Consider the following 23,999-nt stretch of genomic DNA (forward strand, 5'->3'; position numbering starts at 1 on the left):
ATTGCTGGGCCTTTCTTTTTGGGTGTCTCAGCTGTGAGTCCCATGGTGGAAATTTTTGGGTTGTCCAGTATTGTCTGGGCTTCGTGTCGCGTTGCAGTCTCAATTATTACTCCGATGTTCCTGGTTTTTCTTATTGATTTGATCCGGGTGTTCTTTAAGTCGCTTGCTAATTTTTGTACAACGGCCGTCTTGACGGCTTCGCTCGATTCCATGGGGCTGTCTTCTGTTGGTTTTAATACAACCAGATGTTGCTCCTTTAGAATCGTTTTCTTTATCTGGGTTGGCTTGTGTGCTTCAGTAATCTTTTTTGAAGGATTCCTCAGCGCATCTGCAAAAGAGCGGGTGCGCTGTAGCATTTCATTTCCACGCTCTTCCTGATAGGTTTCTACTTTGGCTTTGAGCCGCTCGTTGTTGACGTGAAGGTCAAAAAGGATGCGTTCCATCTGGCTCCATATCTTTATTATATCTCCGCGAGTCGCAGACGTAATCCGATTTGTTGGCTTGGCCATGAGAGCTTCCAAGCCGGATCTAAGGGAAAAGACTTCGTCAGTTACAGTTTCTGCATATAAATGTTCAGATTCACGATTGTATTGGTAATTTTGATCTGTATTTGATATGGCTATCATATCTGTGGAAACGCTATGCTCTAATGGCATCATGGGAACGCCATCCGCTTTGGCTGCAGTTTCCCTGTTGCGTTTCTTGCAGGCAAGGTCAGGCCTATTTTCTTCTTGATCATCCACAGATTCATTTAGTGCAGAGATGCCCCGGGTTCTTGTTAGGGGGACAGTTAATGTTCTTTCCTCATTATCCGGTTCGCTGTTTGACATGGTGGAGATTGTCAGTTTTGATAAATGAACAAGTACGGATTTACAGACACTGGGGCATGCCCATGCCCCACCAGGAGGAAATCTAGGTTGGCGAGTAGGGGAGGAGGTAGGAGGGACAATCTCCTGTCTCCTCCCCTACCGCCGAGGGAGGGGGAAAGAAAGATGGGTCCAGCAAGAGCGCCGGCACCGATTGCCACTATGGCTGGCATATGCAGAAAGTTCTGCGGTCTTATTGGGCTGGTTGGAATTCAGCTGAATAGAAAGTCACTCGTGAGGCTGTGTCCCGTCTGGAGGAGGTCCACATATCCGGTGTGCACTTTTCGTGGGTTATGTCCGGTTCGTGTGATCATCTTATCATGTTTTTTTTGTTTTTTTTTTCTTTCCTGAGGCAGTTAGTTGTTGGTTTGTACTGTTTGCTCTCATAGGTTATTCATTTCATGGTTGTTGCTGTTGTGGTGGTGGATGCGGGAGAGTCCGCCTTCTTGTGAAGAGGTCTTGCGCATATTGAGTGAAGGCACTATAAGTATCTTTTTCAGTTAGTATCAGATATTCCTGGTCTCTTAGCATTATTTGGGTGGTGGTTATAAATCGGCAGCGGACATCCTCGTACAGTGGGCAGTCGTACATCAAGTGCCCCCATGTCTCGCGTAGACCGCAGTGGCATAGGGGGGTGTCACTCAATCCGAATCCATGGAGTTTTTCTCTTATGGCGCCATGGTCGGTCAACAGGTAGGTGGCGAGAAGTCCAGGAGAAAGCCAAGGTGGATAGTTTGGATACACCAGTTGTAAATCAGGAATAATTTTTTTAGTTATTTCACCTTTGGTTGATGTCTGCCAGCGGGTTTGCCAGCTCTGGTTGAGATGTGCGAGGAGACGTTTGCGTTCCAATTTGTGGTCAGTTTCAGGGTCCAAAGTGAAGTTCAGATGATTAGCCTCACGTCCCTTGGAGAGTTGATATATTAGGCCGCGGAAGACTATTTCAAGGTCTAGGGGAAGAGTCCCTGTCAGGGCCTGGAGGGCGTGTGTGCTTACAGTATTGCAGGCTCTTGTTATTATAAGTAATATATACCGTTGCGTGGTGTCCAGTTTTCTTCTGTTGACGGCCGTAGTAGCCTTCCGGTACCACACGCCAGCGGCATACGTTATGGCAGGCAGGAATACAGCTTTATAGAATAGCTTGAGGGCTCTCCTCCGCAGGCCCCAATCCTTGCGGGAGACCCTCATGAACAGAGCAGAGTATCTTCTGATCTTTTTCTGTATGTAGGTCAGATGAGGGGTGAATGAGAGGTTATTATCTAGGACAACCCCGAGGTGTTTTAGTTCCTTTGTCAGCTTAATTGTAGTTCCTTGGATGCGGATTTGTGGTGGTCTCCTGATGTCCAGGTTACCTTTTAACAGTACTGAGCTGATCTTGGTTGAGAATATGCGGAGATTGTTTTCGTCGGTCCACTTCTGTAAGGTGTCAATGGCACGAGTAGCAGAAGTTTCTAGCCTGGCTCTGCTGTCCTCTCGCAGTACCAGGGTCAGGTCGTCCGCGTATGCCTGAGTTGCCACACGACCTAGGTCTAGATTTAGAAAACCGTCGAGAACCATGTTTCAGAAGAGCAGACCCAAGACGGACCCATCTGTCTTGAAATAGAATGATATGGAGTTTCTACAACAACCATTCTGTTGTCAAAATATGTTTTTACGCATTGGTATAGGTTGGCCGGGATGTTGGCCTTCCGGAGCCTGCCGAGGACGCTTGGCCACCACAGGGTGTCAAATGCCCCGGCAAAATCTATTGCGATTACAAGTAGATATTTATGGTTTGTTGTTTCAGCAGCTCTGGTAATGTTTTCCAGGGCATCCAGAGTGGAGCAGCCCCTCCTAAAGCCAATTGATTCTGTGATTGTAGGCCTGCAGCCATGTAGCAAACTTCCATTCTATCTTTGAGGAGGTGTTCAAAGAGTTTATTTATTTTTTTTTTTTTTAACATATAATATACACAACAGGCATTCACCCAGTTAAAGTGTATAACAGAGCAAAGGTTGTACAAAACATAAAAATAAATGGTAGACTAATATACTTTGTACAATGGAAACGGGAAAAGTTCAATTCACAAAAATAAAAAAGGTATTCATGACGTCAAGTCCAGCTCCATGAAGACTCGCAGAAAGCAGTATGCTGCAGTAGACATCATCACACACACACACGAATTAAGGAGGACATCTTTAGCCCAGAACTCATCCGTCAATCGGTCAACCTACTCCAAATAGTTCTATGAAATTGTTTCTTGTTCACAGTCATATCCAATTCAAACTTGTTCATGAGTGCCAATGTTCTTTTGAAGAAGGAGTTCCTGGATATCTCTAATCTGGAGTTACCGATGTGGAAAGTAGTCTTCTGTCTAGTAGCCACCACTGGAGCGTGAAGGTCAATATGGCACAGAAGATCCGGCAGGTAAGTTGATCCAGAGAAGATGTGGTACAACAGTTTTAAATCAAGAACAGTTCGCCGAGTTTCCAGAGATTGAAGCTTGAAGTAGGAACAGAGATTCCAGTAGAAGATTCTGTGGTAAAACATGGGGTTACGTCTGGAAAGATGGTGGATAAATTTCATCTGGAGCGATTCTATTTGCTGTATCAAGTATGCATAGTGTGGGTTCCATATAGGAGAAGCAAACTCCACTATAGAGAGTATAGTTGTCTTAAATAGGAGCACAGAGAACTGAGGATCTTGAAATCTGTACGTCTGCCGTTTAATGAAGCCAATTTGTTTTTTCGCTTGGTTTAATATATTCCTAACATGTTTTTCAAACCCACATGTAGCGGTAAAAGTAACTCCCAGATCTTTAACTTCGTCAACTCTGGAAATCGGCATCTCCTTGATGTAATATTCATTAACTAAAGTCTTAGTTTTCCTCGTAGCGGCAAAGGAAATAGAGCTGCACTTCATAGTATTAACCTCCAAACCATTCAAAGCAACCCAATCAGCAAAAGAGTTGAGAGCAGTCTGAAGGTTAACTGCATCATCTAGACTGCTGATAGGTGAATATAGTTTCACATCATCGGCAAACATTAGTATCTTGATACCACCTCTCTCAACAAATTGCGGTAGATCGTTGATAAAGATGGTGAATAAAAGAGGCCCAAGAGATGATCCCTGTGGTACTCCTCTCGATGGAAAAAATTCCCTTGAGACTTCCTGTCCGATGATCACTGTATGTTTTCGATATGAGATATAACTCATCAACCAGGATAATAAAGGGTCAAGTATTCCATAGTGGCTTAGTTTTTGAGCAAGTTGATTATGCGGGACACTGTCAAAAGCCTTAGTAAGGTCTGTGTAGATCACATCAACCTGTCCCCCGCGATCGACGGTGTCTAGAACCTGTTGCCAGATTTTAGTTAGATTTTAGTTTACTTAGCACAGAGAGAAGGGCTATTGATCGGTATGACTCCGGAAGGTCCTGTTGCTTGTTTGGACTTTTCAGGATTAAGCGCAATTTGGCAGTCTTCCAAGCTTGTGGAAAGCATCCCTCATTAAGGCAGTAATTAAAGAGGGTGATTATTACCTCTGGAATTGTCTCGATGGTCTTCTTGACGATTTCAGGCTCCAGTAAGTCGATACCCGGTGATTTCTTGTTGCGCAGTTTTGCTGCAGCAGTATGAAGTTCGGTGATGGTCAGTGGTTCTTCCTTATTGGTGGTAGTATAGGTATCATTGTCTTGACATAATTTTTGCTGTTCTGGTGTAGTGGGAGTAATATGTCCAGGAAACATGCTGTCCAAGATGTTGTTGATATTATCCTGCCAGGTCTTGGTATAAGTGCCTAGCGGCGTCTTTTTGCAGGGATGACTTCTCCCCTGGGGAGTTTGTTTGTCATTATTCTGTAGACAACCCCCCAGGGGTACTCGTTTTCGGTTGTAGAAACTAGTTGCTCCCATGAGCGCTGTTTCCTGAGTCGGATTAGAGCCGTGTACTCATTTCTTGCGGTGCGATAGTGGTCGCGGAGTTGGTCTATTTCTGCTGCTGGCCAGGAAAGTCGTGCTCCCTGGAATAGTCTTCTCCTTCTGTTCACCTCGCTTCTGAGCTGTTGTAGTTCCGGGGACCACCAGGGGACGGCCCCTGGAGTTGGGTTTTTCCTTTTAATTGAGCAGTTTGCAGCGGCAGTGATGAGATCCACCACGGCGGTTTGGTGCTGGTCCGGGCTCAGCCCCTCTATTTGGAGGGTTTGTGCTGCTTCTCTTAAGGTAGTCTGGAAGAGAGACCAGTCTGCCTTCTGTATGGCGTATCTCTGTTGGATTTGTCGGGTTGGTTGTTGTCTGTCTATGGTGCGTTGAAGCGTGAAGGTTATGACCCTGTGGTCCGATGTGGTCCAGCTTTCCCTGACCATCCATCCCGAGAGGTGACCAGCCAGAGACCTTGAGGCGAGTGTAATATCGATTGTGGCTTCCCACATTGTGCTGGAAAAGGTGGTGGGGTTATTTGGCTGATTGAGTATAGTGAAGGTACTGTTTGCCAGGAACTCCTCTAGGTGTTGTCCATTTGTGGCGCTGTGATGCCCTCGGGTTTGGCTGAACCACGCCGGGGATCGACAGTTCACATCCGCTCCCACGACGATCCTGGCATTCTGGAATTCAGTGAGTAAACTCTGCAGGTACCTGGTAGCTGGGAGGATATCTCCCCCTGGGCGGCAGTACAGTGAGACTGCATAGAATTCGCCGAGCGAGGTTATAATATGGGCACATGCGGCCCAGGATGTACAGTAGCTGGAAATTTTGGTTACAGTGATACTAGGGTTCCTAACCAGGATGCAAGCCCAGGGGTTAGCTCTGTTATCCGGAACTATTTTGTAGGATAGGGGATATCCTCTCACCCCCCGGCTGTGCACATATGGCTCTTGGATAAGTAGGATGTCGAGGTTTTGTTCATTCGCTTTCTTGGTGAGTTGTCCGGCCACGGCCTTAGATTGCTGAGCGTTTAGCTGCGCGAAGTTTACCCTGTCTAGGTTAAAAGGTCTAAGGCGTGCGTCCATAATCAATCCTCATTTGGTATGCACCCTTAGCTTTGATGTAGATGGGACACTGATTGTCCCTGAGTGAGTGGTCCGCTGGCATCTTCTGTGATTTACAGTTTACACAGGTGTGCGGATCATCTTTTTTAGGGCAGGTGCCAAATTCATGGCTTTTCTCTGCACAGTGGCCGCAAGTAGGCTCTGTCTGGGCACAGGTGTGCGTCGTATGTCCAAATCGACAGCAACGGAAGCATTTGGGAACAGACACATGCTCTTTGAAGCGATGGCTGCCCCAATGTATGAAAACTCTGGTTGTTTGTGCAATCGTTTTCCATGCCTCTGGTGTAATTTCAACCACCCAATTTGTGTGGTCTCCTGTCCTGGATTTTGTTTGGAATTTTGGGGTGATTAGTGTCGTTGGTTCGACGTTTGGGTACTCATGCTGAAGGTTCCTGGAATATAGTTCCTTCTGCAGAGCTTCTGGTGTTAGATCCTTGCTGGTGTTAAAAATGACTATACTGGGACCCTTTCTCTTGGGGGACGCTGCCTCTAAACCAAGTGTCTGGATCGTTGGGTTGTTGAGGATTTCGTTTGCGTCTTCCTTCGTCTGGGTTTCAATGATGACACCTGTATTCCTTATTTTTCGGACAGATTTGATTTTTGTAGTCTTTAGATCCTGTGAGAGGTTCTTCATAATGGTTTGTTTCACCTCTTCACTAGTCTGGTGTTGTGCTGTTGAGGTCGGTTTTAATATTACTAGGTGTGGAGTCGGCAGGAGCGTTTTGCGTTTTGTAGTAGTTGCCACGCGTGGCAGTTGAAGAGAGGTATCTGGAGCAGTGGTCCTCAGCGCTTGTGCATATGTGGGTGCACGCTGTGGCATTTGTTTTGCCCCACATTCAGCGTAGGCTTGCAGTTTAGCCTTGGCCCTTTCGCTCTCGAGGTAGGCTTCGACAAGGAGTGCATCGAGTTTGTTCCACAATGTTATTATTTGAGCCCTTAGTGCAGTGGTGACTCTGTTTGTTTGCTCTTTAAAGAGAGATTCTAGAGCAGTTTTCAGGAACAGGGATTTTTCATGCATTGTACCCTCGGGTAAGGTAGGATCCAGGAAGGTTTCCTGTGTCCTGTCATTGCTAGTCTCCTTTGTCGTAATCGCTGTGAGATTTTCCTCCGTTTCCCTTATCTCCGTCTGGGAACGGGTTTCTATTTCAAATTTTGGTATCGAGCCTTTTTTATTTTTCTTCTTACCCGTTTGGGGGGTCCCGGAACGGGGATCCATCTCTTCGTTCTGTTGGTTTGTGATGATTATGCATTCGTCGCCTTGGGTTTCCCTAAGAGGGTCTCTGCTTTTGTCCATATTCCTCTCCATATCACTATTTCTGGATGCCCGAGACTCGTCGGTTTATCGGGATTTCCTCTCTACTATCAAGAAGCACTGTGCGCGTTATGAAAAATGAAATCAGCCACAAGTGCATAGCACAAAAAGAATTTGAGTTGTGAGCCTTTAAGTCATTGGGATGTCCCCCTCAGTCACTTGTGGGGAGGGAAATGGCCGGGTGTAAAAATAGACCTAGAACAACGGGACTACCTCCCTGTGGGGTTTCTGGGCGCGGCGAACACGATGGTGGTATTTAAAAGACAGTAGAATCTACCCTAGAAATGTTCAGCCTTTACCATGATAAGTCTATGGCAGAGGGGGGGGGGGTGCACACAAAAGTCATTATTTTTGGGTAAAACTCTCACACAGTTTAGTGGAAAATGTTGGGACACAAATGTTGTCCAAGGTTACAAGCACCGTTGCACCTCCCAAGTCAAGAGCAAGGTAGAAGCGTGGCGATCGCTATATCGTTCGCCTCTCTATATTCCAAATGTCAGCCACATAGTGACCATGCGGTCTGACACAAAGAATACAAATAGTGACGCTTCTAACCAGCCAAACTCCCAACAAAGCACAGAAAGTTTTCTCACCTTGAGAGTCCACTGGAGTTGAAGAATCACTGTATATACTCTTGCTGTGAAAAACACTTTAAACTGAAATCTACGAGCGTGAAATAAACAACGTGTCTGGCAGCCATAATGACGATCGTGAAGGCGGCCATATTGGCTCTACACATACGGGCTACATACAGGAACAACGCTGTCATATGTAAGAATGAATTAAACTCGAATACGTTCTTTAAATCCACACAGAATTTTACATAAAATCACTTGGTAGTTCAGTATCATTAGTTCTTCAAGTCCAGAACTTTGGCGAACAGTAAATCCATGTTTAATCGGCACTAAAATCACTTATTAATCAGAGCACATAGAAATGTGACCGCACGGTCGAGATTGCCGGTAGGTGTCTAGAAACAGCACCGTATTCAGCAGTCACGGGCTTGAACCCCGGTCACTCAAGGCACGTGTACTTATGCACCCGCGCGCCTGATCACTAGGCTACGGCGACCCGTTAAAAACCATCACGAAGAACCTGATATCTCCTGCAAACTTGGAAAAATCAAGCAGGATGTGAAGGACCAACTACAAAGGACAACGAATACGGACACAACCGAACGAGAACTTGAGGTTGAACAGCAAGTAGCACAAGAACTACAACCAGGACCTGCTAATGTGGAAAGGCAGAGGTCACACTATCCAGAATAGAAGAGGAGAGGAAGAAAGCCCTAGCAGAATTTGAGGGAATGTACCCCACAAAGGTCCGAACCATACCGAATCAGAAACCGAAAAGAATCCTCTGGCAAGTCACACACCACTTCAATCAGCGAATAATATCGCATTATCCGACAACCAAGAAGTAACACTAAAAACCATTCACACAGTCATTTACTGTGCTGCTGTAGAAGCAATTAGGGTGAACGGAAGAGAAACCAGAGACTATCACAAAACAAAGCGCAAAGACAAGGAACAACCAGCCTGGGAAAGAAAGATACAACAGAAGATAGAAGAAGAGATGAGTGAAGACAGGCCAACGAACCCAGTGCCTACGAGTCCATTGGCACTGGGTCCATTGACCTAGTTCAGTTGACCTGAATCAGATCAATTCGACCAGGTAAGAAGCTGATAAGAAGCTAATCAGAAAAGTAAACCAGGTAAGAAACTGAGCAGAAAAGTTAACCAGGTAAGAAACATATCAGAAAAGTGAACCAGATAAGAAACAGATCAGAAAAGTGAAGACCATCCTCAAGAAAGACAACATCAACAGCAAACACGAGACCTATAATCAGAGGATCGAAGAATATCTTGACACCCTCCAGCAGAAACCTTTTGCATTAAGCAAGAGGGAGAATGAGGCAAACAGACAACACGATATTTTATGAAAACCAGAGAGCCTTCTATAGGAAAATCGGACACGAGGAGAAGGAAGGCAACGGTCCTCCAACCAGAAGAAGGCAACAGACCTTCAACCCGAAGGCAGTCGAAGAGTTCTGGGACAACTTGTGGATTAGCGAAGTTAGCCATAACGGCCATGCTCCCCGCCCTTGATAGACCTAGGGCGGAAGAAAACCAAGGAAATATGAGAGATGGCAGAATAGGAAATTCGGAAAGAAGTACAACAGTCGATCAGTAAGTTCCACAACTGGCAAACTCTTGGGACAGATAACATCCAATGATCCACCAGTGCCGCGTTCACGCTACGGCCAAACCGGCCGTGGCTGAAGGCTTCACCGGAAGGGGGGGGGCCTCATTTTCAGTGTACTGTACTTTATTTTTCAAGTAAAAAAAACAAAACATTTTTGACCTTAGTTTACACTTTTATCAAAGCAAATTACAGAGAAGGAAACTGTAAAGCAAAAAATGATTAAGTAAAACTGATTAAATTAGAATAAGGAGTAATAGCCAGCATCAGATATGGGTGGGCAATTTTGATTATAAGTCCAAAAAAGGGGTAGAGCAAATATAAAAATAAAATTTGATGTTAGCTAACAGTAAATATTGATACATGATCGGGTATTTCATTAGGGGACTACACCTGATCATGTATGAAGGACTACACCTGATAACTGGACTGCTAACCTGTAATAATAATCATTAGGGACATTATAGAAAAAAAAATTTCAAAATGACAATTTTGGTGTTGGTCATCAGCGTGTTGTTGAGGCAACCATCAACGAATTTGGAGATAATACGAACAGGTGGATGGCGGCTTCAACCCATCCAACAGCAAATGAATTTTTCGGACCAGTCCTGTCCATATTATCGCATGGACAAAAATTTAACCAAATAAATTATAAATTTATAAATTTTAATTTTTTATTTGAGTTTTAGGCACAGTACTAATAAATATGGTCTTGTTCCTCAAATGCTATTGCTGTCAATCGTTACTCTGAAATTTAAGTTGTATAAAATATAATGTAAAATATAGTCGTTCTTGGGATAGATAAAAGGGTCAGATCTACCGAATATTTTGGGCAGAAAGTGGATTCGGATGGACGGCATACGTATTCCAAAATCTGTAATGGGTGTTGTCTGCTACATCTATGAAACACAAACACACAATAAACCAAAACATAATCATGTTTATTATATACATAGGAATGAAATGATTGAAAATATGACTTCTTTAACTGACTTATAATACGTGGCGATTTGTTCATTCTCGTACACCCAAGCTCTGATGGCCACTTCTCTCTAGCAAATTGACTTGCAGTATTCTGTAGATGTGCAATCAGTAGGAAAACAAGCAGATTCAGTTCCTATCGCGAAAAAGAGAAGCCAAACAATCCTTATCTATCCAAAACGTATGTTTCCGGTTTAAAGTTTCAGATGGTGTCCTGTAAGTGAGGAAAAACCGGAGCAATCCCGGAGGAAAACCTCACCTGTCGCAATTGATTGCTAAATGAGTGAATAAACAAAACAAATAGAAATAAAGTCATACTGTGGGTAGAGATTACGTGTGTTCTGAGGTCGGTTTTCTGTTGGCGGGATGAAAAACCCGAGTTTCCGGGAGGAAAAACCCTGCAGTTCCGTTCAAGACCGACAAACTTGATCACCGCTTGAAAAGTCCTTTAAAAATTCCTACACTCACTGTAGGCGTTTTTAAAGGACTTTTTGGACTGATTAAGCGTAATCAGTCCAAAATATATTTTTACAACACATGTTAATAAGTTTCAAGAAATAAAAATTTATTTACATCAATGGAAGCAGTATTCTATTTCATTAGTAAAACACTGAATTAAGTTAGTAAATTATTAGTAACACATTTAATAATTTAAAACATTTAAACATTTAATAAACATTTAATTAATAAATCAATAGTAAAACACTGAATTAACTAAGTTAAGCGTACTCTTGCATGTTACACTCAGAAAAACTTACGAGATTTTGCAGAAAATTAAATTTAGTTGGATAACTTAATCTCACTTAAAAGTTAAAAGCTAAATTTAATAGACTAAAACTAAAAATTATTTTAAAAAGGATAAATTAAAATTTAAAAATATAAATTATCTAATGTGAATAAATTTACATTTTTCTAGGTTAAAAAATCGTAGGATTTTTAAACCGAGATGACCTATTTATACATATTTCTCAATGTACACTACACTTTCAAAAGTATTCGGACACCATTTTTCAAAAGAACGGATGTCGTATTCAGGAAATTAAAGGCAGAAATAGCTTCTTTCTTAGCTTCGATGACGGTTGCAATTTAATAAAGTAGAACTGAGATTACTTTCCAAAATTTTACGGAAGTGGTGAGCGCATATTTGGCTTTAATCCCTTCGAGGGGGAGAAGTTTGATCTTCATCTATAGTCCCACTATCATCCCATAAACAAAGGAGAACTGAGTTCCCATGATAAAGAAGAGAACTATGTCCTGTCCAGAAAATTTGGTAACATCCTTCTCTTCCAGACAAAACTGAATCTTAACGCAGGACATGATCGTTCCACATTATCTGGATTTTCCGAACCCCCGTTGAGTCATCTGGGATTATCCACTCAAGTTAATTATCGTAAATATTTTAAGTCTTCATCGCGAAGTGGTTATCTACACAAAGCCACGAGGAGACCATTGCATCTAGGAGCCTTTTGGACTTGCTATCATCGTACACCTTTATGTATGCGGTAATGAATATATAATTGACTCGCTAACTGTTGGATTCGTGTTATAAAATACTGGTGTTAAGAATTATTCATAAGTATATAAAACAAGAAAAATAATTTTATTTTTCTATGCGAATAAAATAAATTCCAGTTTATTTTTAAAAATAATTTCATCAATTGCAGAATGGCTGTGGTTTGAAGTGATGACTGAGGAAGATGCCTTATGTCGGTGGTTCTGTTCTCGACCAATTTTGTTAACTTCCCACTAAAAAAAAAAAAAAAAGGAAAGCGATAATAATGAATCATAAATAATGTCAATGCGTGGTATTTTTACTGTAAGTATTACGGTTATAAGTAGATAAAATGAATACGCTGAGATGAATGATATGGCATCCGATAAACTAATCTTTTTAAAACCCCTACACAACTCACATCTGGGATGCTTCCTTGATTCCTTGACACTTTTGCAACTGCTGCTTGGATGAGATGTACCTGTTCCATTAAGGGTCCGAATACTTTGGAGAGTAACAATAATCATCTAAAGGTACCATTAAACGCTCTATGACAAAAGATCAGTTACCAAACAGAGATTAGCCTAATATACAAACCAGGAGATTTGACCTCCCCACCCACCCCGCCATGGGTAGGTATGAACACGTTAAGTGGTCAACACCTCCGTTCAAAAAATGGAGCAAAGACAGTGGTATTTATATGTCCACAACAATATTTGGCCAACAGTATTACTTCCGGCCATCATTCTTACCGGAAAATTGTAATTCCAGAAATGTAACAATCAACGTTTGACAGGTTTGTCACTCTGTTGTTCCATTCTTGTTGTTTTGTGAAAACTGTTTACCAATAACGCGAAAATTAGAGTAGATGGGCTGAGATGTGGCAATTGAAGTTTAACATTGATAAATGTAAAGTACTGCATATAAGCAGCAGTAACCCCACAGTAACATATTAACTGTGTGGTACTACACTCAGGGTGGTAGATAATGAAAGGGACTTGAAGGTATTTGTGCAGTCAGATAGTTTTCTGAGTAGTGGAGACAGTCTGCGAGAGTAACTCATGCTGTCTTGTCAACGATAACAGGAATTTTTCTAGCAAGGATAAGGAGGTGATTATCACCTTATATACGACAATGATCAGGCCACATCTTGAGTACTGTATACAAGTCTGAAAACCTTTGATACTGTTGCACATGGAAGACTATTGTACAAATTGGAGCAGTATGGCATTAAGGGTAAGTTGCTACAATTGGTAAAATGATGGTTGAGTGGGAGAAGACAGAGAATAGTGATAAATGGGTACTGCTGTACGTGAAATAATGTTATTAGTGGTGTCCCTCAGGGTTCTGTGTTGAACACATTGTTGTTTTGTATATTTATCAATGATATTGATGAAGCTATATCAAGCTTAATGTCAAAGTTTCCAAATGGTACAAAAGTCTGCAGGGTTGTTAATAAAAGTAATAACAGTATGCTGCTGGAACATGATCTGGAAATGTTGGGTAGATGTGCTGAGAAGTGGCAACTGAAGTTTAACAATGAAAAATGCAAAGTACTGTATATGGGTAGCAGTAACCCCAGAGAAATGTACCAACTCTATGGTGTTACACTCAGGGTAGTGGACAATGAAAGAGACTTGGGGGTAATTGTACAGTCAGATATGAAGTTTTCTGAGAAGTGCCAGATATGAAGTTTTCTCAGTAGTGCAGACAGGCTGCCAGAGTAGGTCATGGGGTTTTGTCAATGATATACAGGAATTTTGTAAGCAGGGATAAGGAGGTGATTATCCCCTTGTATAAGGCAATGGTCAGGCCACACCTCGAGTACTGCGTACAGATTTGGAAGCCTCATTTTAGGAAGGATGTAGAGTTGGTAGCACGAGTACAGAGAAGGGCAACAAGATTGGTGAGGGGAACAAAGGGGTGCTCTTATGAAGAAAGGCTTAAGTTCTGCAAATTGCAGCTTCTGGAGACTAGGCACCTGCGAGGAGATCTGATTGAGCAGGCTCAATGCTGATGGGATTCTTCTTCTTGCTCAGATTACAAACCTGAGGGGGCATAGATATAGATTCAAACTGAGGAAAAACAGTTGTAGAATAGATGTGCGGTAATTTGCCTTTAGCCAGCGGGTGGTTGATTGCTGGAACAAACTTCCATTTGGCCTTGTAGAAGTCGACAGCTTAAATAAATTCAAAGCAGAACTAGACAAACATTTGAAGTTAATGGATTGGTGAAATGGGAACGGTTTTTTTTTTTTTTTTTTTTTTTTTTTTTGCTAATGCTGTATAAGCTTGCTTTCATGCATCATAGGCCTCTACCAGTGCTAAAAACCTTGGTATTTAAATGGTTCTAATTTCTCTAAGTTCAGTTGTTGGCGTATTGAATCGCACATCAGACTACAATATGCGCACTGATGTCTAAGATAGGAATATAAAATCTGAGATATCAAGAAAAGGAACAAGTTAGTTAGATGTACACAGTGAGTTACATTTCAGGCCAGTTCGATTTCTTTTTTATAATTAATTGAATTTTTTTTTTGTTTCTGTGACTAATAAAAGTGAATATAGTTATCCATTAATTAATTACTAAGATGTTATACTTTAAATTACTAAGGTTTTATACTTTAAATTACTAAGATTTTATAAATTACTATATAGAACACTTAATAAAACTATTTACGGTCTCTAAACTTCGCCTTTCAGTTTAATTGCAACTGTATAATATTTATTACTCTTCTCTTCTGTACTTTGAAGTCTCTTTTTTGTCATTAACAACCCTGCAGACTTTTGTATCATTTGCAAACTTTGACATTAAGTTTGATATATCTTCATCAGTATGATTGATAAATATACAAAACAATGGGCCCAACATCTCACCCTGAGGGACACCACTAATAGCATTAGTTCACGTAGAGCAGTACTCATTGATCACCATTGTCTGTCTTCTCCCACTCAATCATCCTTTTATCAATTGTAGCAACTTACCCTTAATGCCATACTGCTCCAATTTGTACAATAGTCTTCCATGTGCAACAGTATCAAAGGTTTTCAGACTTGTATACAGTACTCAAGATGTGGCCTGATCATTGTCGTATATAAGGTGATAATCACCTCCTTATCCTTGCTAGAAAAATTCCTGTTATCGTTGACAAGACAGCATGAGTTACTCTTGCAGACTGTCTGCACTACTCAGAAAACTATCTGACTGCACAAATACCCCCAGGTCCTTTTCATTATCTACCACCCTCAGTGTAGTACACACAGTTAATATGTTACTGTGGGGTTACTGCTGCTTATATGCAGTACTTTACACTTATCAATGTTAAACTTCAATTGCCACATCTCAGCCCATCTACTCTAATTTTCGCGTTATTGGAAACAGTTTTCACAAAACAACAAGAATGGAACAACAGAGAGACAAACCTGTCAAAAGTTGATTGTTACATTTCTGGAATTACAATTTTCCGGTAAGAATGATGCCCGGAAGTCATACTGTTGGCCAAATATTGTTGTGGACATATAAATACCATTGTCTTTGCTCCATTTTTTAACGGAGGTGTTGACCACTTAACGTGTTCATACCTACCCATGGCGGGGTGGGTGGGAAGGTCAAATCTCCTGGTTTGTATATTAGGCTAATCTCTGTTTGCTCACTGATCTTTTGTCATAGAGCGTTTAATGGTACCTTTAGATGATTATTGTTACTCTCCAAAGTATTCGGACCCTTAATGAAACAGGTCCATCTCATCCAAGCAGCAGCTGCAAAAGTGTCAAGGAATCAAGGAAGCATCGCAGATGTGAGTTATGTACGGGTTTTAAAAAGATTAGTTTATCGGATGCCATATTCATCTCAGCGTATTGTTTTTATCTACTAATAACCGTAAAACTTACAGGAAAAATACCACGCATTGACATTATTTATGATTTATTATTATGGCAGCGCTTTCCTTTTTTTTTTTTTTTTTTTAGGTTAACAAAATTGGTCGAGAACAGAACCCCCGACATAAGGCATCTTCCTCAGTCACTTCAAACCACTGGCATTCTGCAATTGCTGAATTTATTTTTAAAAATTGAACTGGAATTTTTTTATTCGTACAGAAAAATAAAATTATTTTTCTTGTTTTATATACTTTATGAATAACTCTTAACACCGGTTAGCTTAACACCTCTTAACACCTCTTAACAACAGTTAGCGAGTCAATTAAATATTCATTACTACATAAAGGTGTACCATGATAGCAGGTCCAAAAGGCTCCTAGATAGAAGGGTCTCCTCGTGGCTTTGTGTAGATAACCACTTCGCGATGAAGACTGAAAATATTTACGATAATTAACTTGAGTGGATAACCCAAGATGACTCAAACGGGGGTTCGGAAAATCAAGATAATGTGGACCGATCATGTCCTGCATAAAGATTCAGTTTTGTCTCCAAGAGAAGGATGTTACCAAATTTTCTGGACAGGACATAGTTCTCTTCTTAATCATAGGAACTCAGTTCTCCTTTATTTATGGGATGATAGTGGGATTATAGATGAAGAACAAACTCCTCCCCCTCGAAGGGATTAAAGCCAAATATGCGCTCACCACTTCCGTAAAATTTTGGAAAGTAATCTCAGTTCTACTTTATTAAATTGCAACCGTCATCGAAGCTAAGAAAGAAGCTATTTCTGCCTTTAATTTCCTGAATACGACATCAGTTCTTTTGACAAATGGTGTCCGAATACTTTTGAAAGTGTAGTGTACATTGAGAAATATGTATAAATAGGTCATCTCGGTTTAAAAATCCTACGATTTTTTAACCTAGAAAAAATGTAAATTTATTCACATTAGATAATTTATATTTTTAAATTTTAATTTATCCTTTTTAAAATAAAATTTTAGTTTTAGTCTATTAAATTTCGCCACTTTAAACTTTTAAGCGAGATTAAGTTATTCAACTAAATTTAATTTTCTGCAAAATCTCATAAGTTTTTCTGAGTGTAACCTGCAAGAGTACGCTTAACTTAGTTAATTCAGTGTTTTACTATTGATTTATTAATTAATAATTATTAAATGTTTAAATGTTTTAAATTATTAAATGTGTTACTAATAATTTACTAACTTAATTCAGTGTTTTACTAATGAAATAGAATACTGCTTCCATTGATGTAAATAAATTTTTATTTCTTGAAAATTATTAATATGTCTTGTAAAAATATATTTTGGACTGATTACGCTTACGCTTAATCAGTGCAAAAGGTCCTTTAAAAACGCCTACAGTGAGTGTAGGAATTTTTAAAGGACTTTTCAAGCGGTGATCAAGTTTGTCGGTCTTGAACGGAACTGCAGGGTTTTTCCTCCCGGAAACTCGGGTTTTTCATCCCGCAAACAGAAAACCGACCTCGGAACACACGTAATCTCTACACACAGTATGACTTTATTTCTTTTTGTTTTGTTTATTCACTCATTTAGCAATGAATTGCGACAAGTGAGGTTTTCCTCCGGGATTGCTCCGGTTTTTCCTCACTTACAGGACACCATCTGAAACGTTAAAGCTGAAACATGGATAGATAACGATTGTTCGGCTTCTCTTTTTCGAGACAGGAACCGAATCTGCTTGTTTTCTACTGATTGCACATCTACAGAATACTGCAAGTCAATTTGCTAGAGAGAAGTGGCCATCAGAGCTTGGGTGTACGAGAACGAACAAATCGCCACGTATTATAAGTCAATTAAAGATGTCATATTTTCAATAATTTGATTCCTATGTATATAATAAACATGATTATGTTTTGGTTTATTGTTTGTTTGTGTTTCATAGATGTAGCTGACAACACCCATTACAGATTTTGGAATACGTATGCCGTCCATCCGAATCCCCTTTCTGCCGAAAATATTCGGTAGATCTGACCCTTTTATCTATCCCAAGAACGACTATTTTTTACATTATATTTTATACAACTTAAATGTGAGAGTAACGATGACAGCAATAGCAGTTGAGGAACATGACCATACTTATTAGTACTGTGCCTAAAACTCAAATAAAAAATTAAAATTTATAAATTTATAATTTATTTGGTGAAATTTTTGTCCATGAGATAATATGGACAGGACTGGTCCGAAAAATTCATTTGCTCTTGGATGGGTTGAAGCCGCCATCCACCTGTTCGTATTATCTCCAAATTCGTTGATGATTGCCTCAACAACACGCTGATGACCAACACCAAAATTGTCATTTTGATATTTTTTTTTCTATAATGTCCCTAATGATTATTATTACAGGTTAGCAGTCCAGTTATCAGGTGTAGTCCTTCATACATGATCAGGCGTAGTCCCCTAATGAAATACCCGATCATGTATCAATATTTACTGTTAGCTAACATCAAATTTTATTTTTATATTTGCTCTACCCCTTTTTTGGACTTATAATCAAAATTGCCCACCCATATCTGATGCTGGCTATTACTCCTTATTCTAATTTAATCAGTTTTACTTAATCATTTTTTGCTTTACAGTTTCCTTCTCTGTAATTTGCTTTGATAAAAGTGTAAACTAAGGTCAAAAATGTTTTGTTTTTTTTACTTGAAAAATAAAGTACAGTACACTGAAAATGAGCCTCCCCCCTTCCGGTGAAGCCTTCAGCCACGGCCGGTTTGGCCGTAGCGTTAACGCGGCACTGGTGGATCATTGGATGTTATCTGTCCCAAGAGGTGGCCAGTTGTGGAACTTACTGATAGACTGTTGTACTTTTTCCCGAATTTCCTATTCTGCCATCTCTCATATTTCCTTGGTTTTCATCTGCTCTAAATCTATCCAGGGCGGGGAGCATGGCCGTTATGGCTAACTTTGCTAATTCACAAGTTGGGAGAAATATCCCCTTATAATATAAACTTAAAACCCTTTTCCCAAGGCCCCAATCAGCTTTTGTTACTCTAATAATTGCTGATGTAAATTTTTTTTTATCTTATTACTTATATAATCAAGATGCGAGAAAAATGACAATTTGTCATCTAGTAAAATTCCTAAGTATTTAACTTGAGATCTCAAAGGTATTTGCTGTCCATTAATTATTAATTTCGGTGGCCTTCCATAATCTAACTTGCCTTTCAGCAACATCATTACTGTCTTGCTATCTGAGATCTTAAGTTTATTTACACCTGCCCACATACTCAGATCTTTTACTACAACTCCTCTCCTCTGCTCTAATACCTGGATTTACTCTCAGAATATGCTACTAAATCACCTGCACATGCAACCAACTTACAATGCACAATCTCTTTCTCCAGCCACTGATTGAACACCAATTCCAAAACATCGGATCGAGCACCAATTTTTGCGGACAGCCTCTATTAATAGCTCTACCAAATTTTAAATGTTGTGAATATACTTGAACTCTCCTACCACTTCAATAACTTCTTAATATTTGATACAATAATTGAGGACAATTTAGGTTTCTTAATGAGCATAAAATGATCTCGTAAAATGCACACCTTGTCAAACGCAACTTCAAAATCTACAAATAGAGCCAAAACATATTTCCTTGTTAATTGTGAACTACACTAGTGTGCAAAACGTAAGGGCCAACACTATTTATAAAGGTTACAACCATAAAATCAAACGAAAGAGCCTGTGGCGATTTGCATAACTGTGGCCGTTCAGTAGAAAGTTGATGCACATGCAAAAATTTGAATCGTGATCAGACGGCTCACATAAGCAGATAAAAGCAGCAGTTCAGCTGTTATGCAAATTGCCGAATGGTGAGCACGATTGTTACAGACGTTCGATTGGTTGCAGACAGTGCTACAGACAACGAAATGGCCAGTAGACAACATCTGGATGACTCTACCGGGGGTCGAATAATTTGGAAGGTCGAAGTGCGAGGAGTGTGGCTGCAGAGTTCGGTATCGCCCGTAGCATCGTCTCACATGCGTGGTCGGCCTTCAGAGCGACAGGTACAGCTGTTTGAAGCACCAGGGTGGTCGTCCATGAAAAACAACGCCCAATGATGACCGCTATATACTCCTACAGGCCAAGAGTGACCAACACCAGGCAGCGGGATCCATTGCAAACTAGCTGCACAGGACGCAGGATATCGCGGTTTACTGTGGCCAGACGACTCCACAAAGATGGACTGTTTGCCCGACGGCCAGTACGCTGTGTCCCTTGAACACCTACCCATTGGAGACACCGTTTACAGTGGTGCATCGAAGAATCACAAGGACGGGACAGCAGCGCAATGGGGTAAGGTACTCTTTACTGATGAGAGCAGATTGAGTCTCAGTAGCGATTCTGGACGTCAGCTGATCTGGCGAGAGGTTGGCACAAAGGGATCGATATGGCGGTAGAGGTGTTCTTCTCTCGGGAGGCGTTAACTTGGATGGATGTACACAACTCCAGATACTGGAAGGCGGTACTGTAACCGGTGGACGCTACTGTAGTGAGATAATCCTTCCCCACATGCGTCTGTTCCGAGTTGCCATTGTCGCCGAGTTCGTGTTTATGGATGATAACGCTACACCACATCGCACTGCAGCTGTTGATATGCTTTTGTAAAGTGAGGATATTGTTTGTATGGGTTGGCGTGCCCGTTCCTGCGATTTAAATCCACATATGGGACGCTCTGAGGAGACGCCTAGCGGCACGTCCACCCCACCAGAAAATGTTCACCAGCTGAAGATGGCGCTGACAGAGGAATGGACGATGTTACCGCAAGAACTTATCAACAACATTGTTGATATGTTCATATGTTGATATGTATGGATTGGCGGTGCAAAGCCTGCATCGACATTAGGGGTGGCCATATCTCCTGCTGAGGACCACCTCTTCCCTTTGTTCCATCTTTGGCAGTGATGCATCTGTATCATGGCAGCCAGTGCTATGTTGCCATTTTTGAATAAAGTCCCTCTGTACCGTTTCGTTTCCGTTGTTGTGTCCGTGTTGTTTCCTTCATCATTTCCGTACCTCACGAGGTTCCTTTGGTATGCTTTTCCCATATCCAGACCACTCCTATGAGAAGCTACAGGTGAAAACCTGACCGGTCCTTAGGTTTTGCATACCAGTGTATAACCTACTAATGTATTTATAGCATTTTCGGTTGAAAGACCTTTTCTAAATCCAAACTGACCTAAACACTCCACTTTAGACTTAATAAACACATGTTCTAATCTTAAAAGTAACAACTTCTCAAATTGTTTTCCCAAATTAGCCATCAGCGAAATCGGTCTATGTCCTTTAGGATCACTAACAATTTTACCAGGTTTATGTATAAGCTTTAGAAGGGAAATTTTCCTGAACCCTGGAAAACTACCCTCCAACATATACTTATAATACAAAACTACTAATATCTCAGGATTCGGCCCTGAAAGACCGCCATTCAGGGCCGAATTGATCGACACGGCTCTCATCATATACTCCCTTCTATCGTGTCTGGGCAGAATTGCAGACACTTTCAAATTCAACCCTAATTCACGGCTTTTTTTCAACAGTGACCTGTACTTGTTAAGTAATTCCGCCGGTCTCCTACTCTTAATATCATTAGTGCCAACGTGTACAACTATATCACCTTTTGTGCCCTTAAAATATGATATCCGCTCTACAACGTCATCAACCTTTGCCCCTGGCAAACATATCCTGGTCCTGTTCCACCTATCCTTTTTACAAAGCATGTTTCCCGTTTCCCTGACAATAGGGTCACCAACAACTACTAGTTCCTTTGGGACCAGCGCATTCTGCCTAGGGGGCTGCCTCTGTGTTACATGACAATACAAGGCAATGGTTATATCACATTTGGAATACTTTTTTTTTTTTTTTTTTTTTTGGTAGTTGTTGGCGCATCGGCTTCTGTGGCCATATTGCACCTCCCAAGGTTTTTGCAGTACTTTGATCCAAGCCCGAGGCGGGAATCGAACCCGCGACCTTTGGGTTGCCGGGCAGGTACTTTACCCACTCGGCTAGCCCGGTCGGCTTTGGAATACTGCTGAGAGATTGGAAATCTCATTTAAGAAGGCCATACATCAGTTGGAAAAGATGCAGAGAAGATCAAAAAGAGCAATTAGAGACACAAAAAGCTATTCTTAAACAAAAAATATATATTATTGGGAACTTGTGGGCAAATAGTATGTCCACACTATACCGATGTAGCATTATTGAGAGACATATACTGGTGTGAAAAATTTAAGGACCAGTCAGGTTTTCACCTGTAGCTTCTCATAGGAGTGGCCTGGATATGGGAAAAACATAGCAGAGGAACCTCGTGAGGTACAGAAATGATGAAGGAAACAACACCGACACAACAACGGAAACAAAACGGTACAGAGGGACTTTATTCAAAAATGGCAAAAATAGCACTGGCTTCCATGATACGGATACATCACAGATCCAAAGATGGAACAAAGGGAAGAGGTGGTCCTCAGTAGGAGATATGGCCACCCCTAATGTCGATACAAACTTTGCACTGCCTGTCCATACTTAGAACAATGTTGTTGATAAGTTCTTGCGGTAACATCGTCCATTCCTCTGTCCGCGCTATCTTCAGCTGGTGAACATTTTCTGGTGGGTCTGGACGTGCCACTAAGAGTCTCCCCAGAGCGTCCCATATGACTTCGATGGGATTTAGATCTATGGAATGTGCAGGCTAATCCATACGAACAATGTCCTCACTTTCCAAAAGCATATCAACAGCTGCAGTGCGATGGGGTGTCGTGTTATTATCCATAAACACGAACTCGGAGCCAATGGCACCTCGTAACAGACGCACATGGGGAAGGATTACCTCAGTACAGTAGCGTCCACCGGTTACAGTACCGCCTTCCAGTATCTGGAGTTGTGTACGTCCATCCAAGGTAACGCCTCCACAGACGACAACACCTCGACCGCCATATCGATCCTTTCAGTAATGTTTGCAGGGTGTTACCGTGTGCCAACCTCTCGCCAGATTAGCTGACGTCCAGAATCGCTGCTGAGACTGAAACTACTCTCATCAGTAAAGAGCACTTTAAGTAAAGAATTTGTGGTTGTAAACTTTAGAAGTAGTGTTGGTCCTTAAGTTTTGCACTCTGTATATTAGATATTCGCATGATATATTTTCCCTCTTGCATTACTTTATTAAAAAAATTATCCTTGATATTTGTACCATCCTCTTATCATACAAATAAAAATCATATTATTCCATCATTTATACCTATTTGATGATAAAGGTCAGAGTCTCGAGTTTGGAGAGAATTTGTTTGAAAATATCCCCTGTCTGCATGGATTTTGGTCGTCTTTTAGGATAAAGAATGGCAGTAGATAAAGACAAATTCCTCTTCTAAATTAACCCAAAAAAGAACAGAATTGAACCCATTCCTTTTTAATTTAAATGTAGACAATTGTAATTTCATTTTTACCTTGTTTTTGATTAGGTTATCCAAAAGACGTTCGTAACTACTGTAAACATCGGATCGCCACTCATAACGCATATCTGGTGCTGGACCCTCCAACTCATCTTTCATTGCTTCCACGTGGCTATAAATTCTGTCCAAGCCGACTTCTATAAAATCCATCAATTCTTCTATCTGTAAAATGTGAAAAGAATCCAGTAGTCTGTGGTCATGCGTGTCTCAGGGTCTTTTTTTTCAAGAAAAATTAAATGATTCAGCAACTCACCTGTTCCTCTTGGTCATCGGTCAGTGGTTTACGAATCCTATCAATCCATGCCAGTAGATCGAACTTTAACTTTAGAATTTTATCGACTTTCCACTGTATACGATTTGCTTGTGTTGTAACGAAACTGCAAATAGAAAAAGGTAATCATTAGAAGAAACGTTAATGGACGCTTCAATGTCAAATTTTTGTCAATGACAATTGACAAAAATTCAATTCATGAATAAAACTCGCTCTGTATTTTCATGAAAACAAAACAATATAACTTACTCCCAGTCTGAATCAGGAAATATTTCTTTCAATGAATGCAGATAACTAAAGTCCAAAAATAGTGGCATTCCTGATGAAGTGTTTAATCTTTCTTCAGCATTTTCTACAAGCGACTTAAAACCCATCACCGAATAGGGAATTTCTTCCTGGAAGTAGGGAACTTGCACACATAGTTCCAATCGAGCCAATCCAGTAAGTTCTTTTTGAAGTTCTTTAGTCGATTCTGGAATAAAATTT

General features: G+C 40.9%; 1 protein-coding gene across 1 annotated transcript in view; it reads right to left on the reverse strand.

The window, feature by feature from the left end:
* The window catches only part of LOC150084959 (uncharacterized), a 40,423-nt gene that overhangs the window by 10,287 nt on the left and 6,137 nt on the right, over positions 1-23,999 (reverse strand). The window contains exons 5-7 of the mRNA XM_090375668.1: positions 23,763-23,985; positions 23,496-23,619; positions 23,237-23,404 (exon numbers count right to left, since the gene is read on the reverse strand). Of these exons, the coding sequence (XP_090231794.1) occupies positions 23,237-23,404; positions 23,496-23,619; positions 23,763-23,985 (515 nt within the window). The remainder of the gene's footprint in view (positions 1-23,236; positions 23,405-23,495; positions 23,620-23,762; positions 23,986-23,999) is intronic.

Source organism: Mastigoproctus giganteus, chromosome 6 (genome assembly GCF_048544385.1).
Source record: "Mastigoproctus giganteus isolate SK-2022 chromosome 6, ASM4854438v1, whole genome shotgun sequence".
NCBI classification, from domain to species: domain Eukaryota; kingdom Metazoa; phylum Arthropoda; class Arachnida; order Uropygi; family Thelyphonidae; genus Mastigoproctus; species Mastigoproctus giganteus.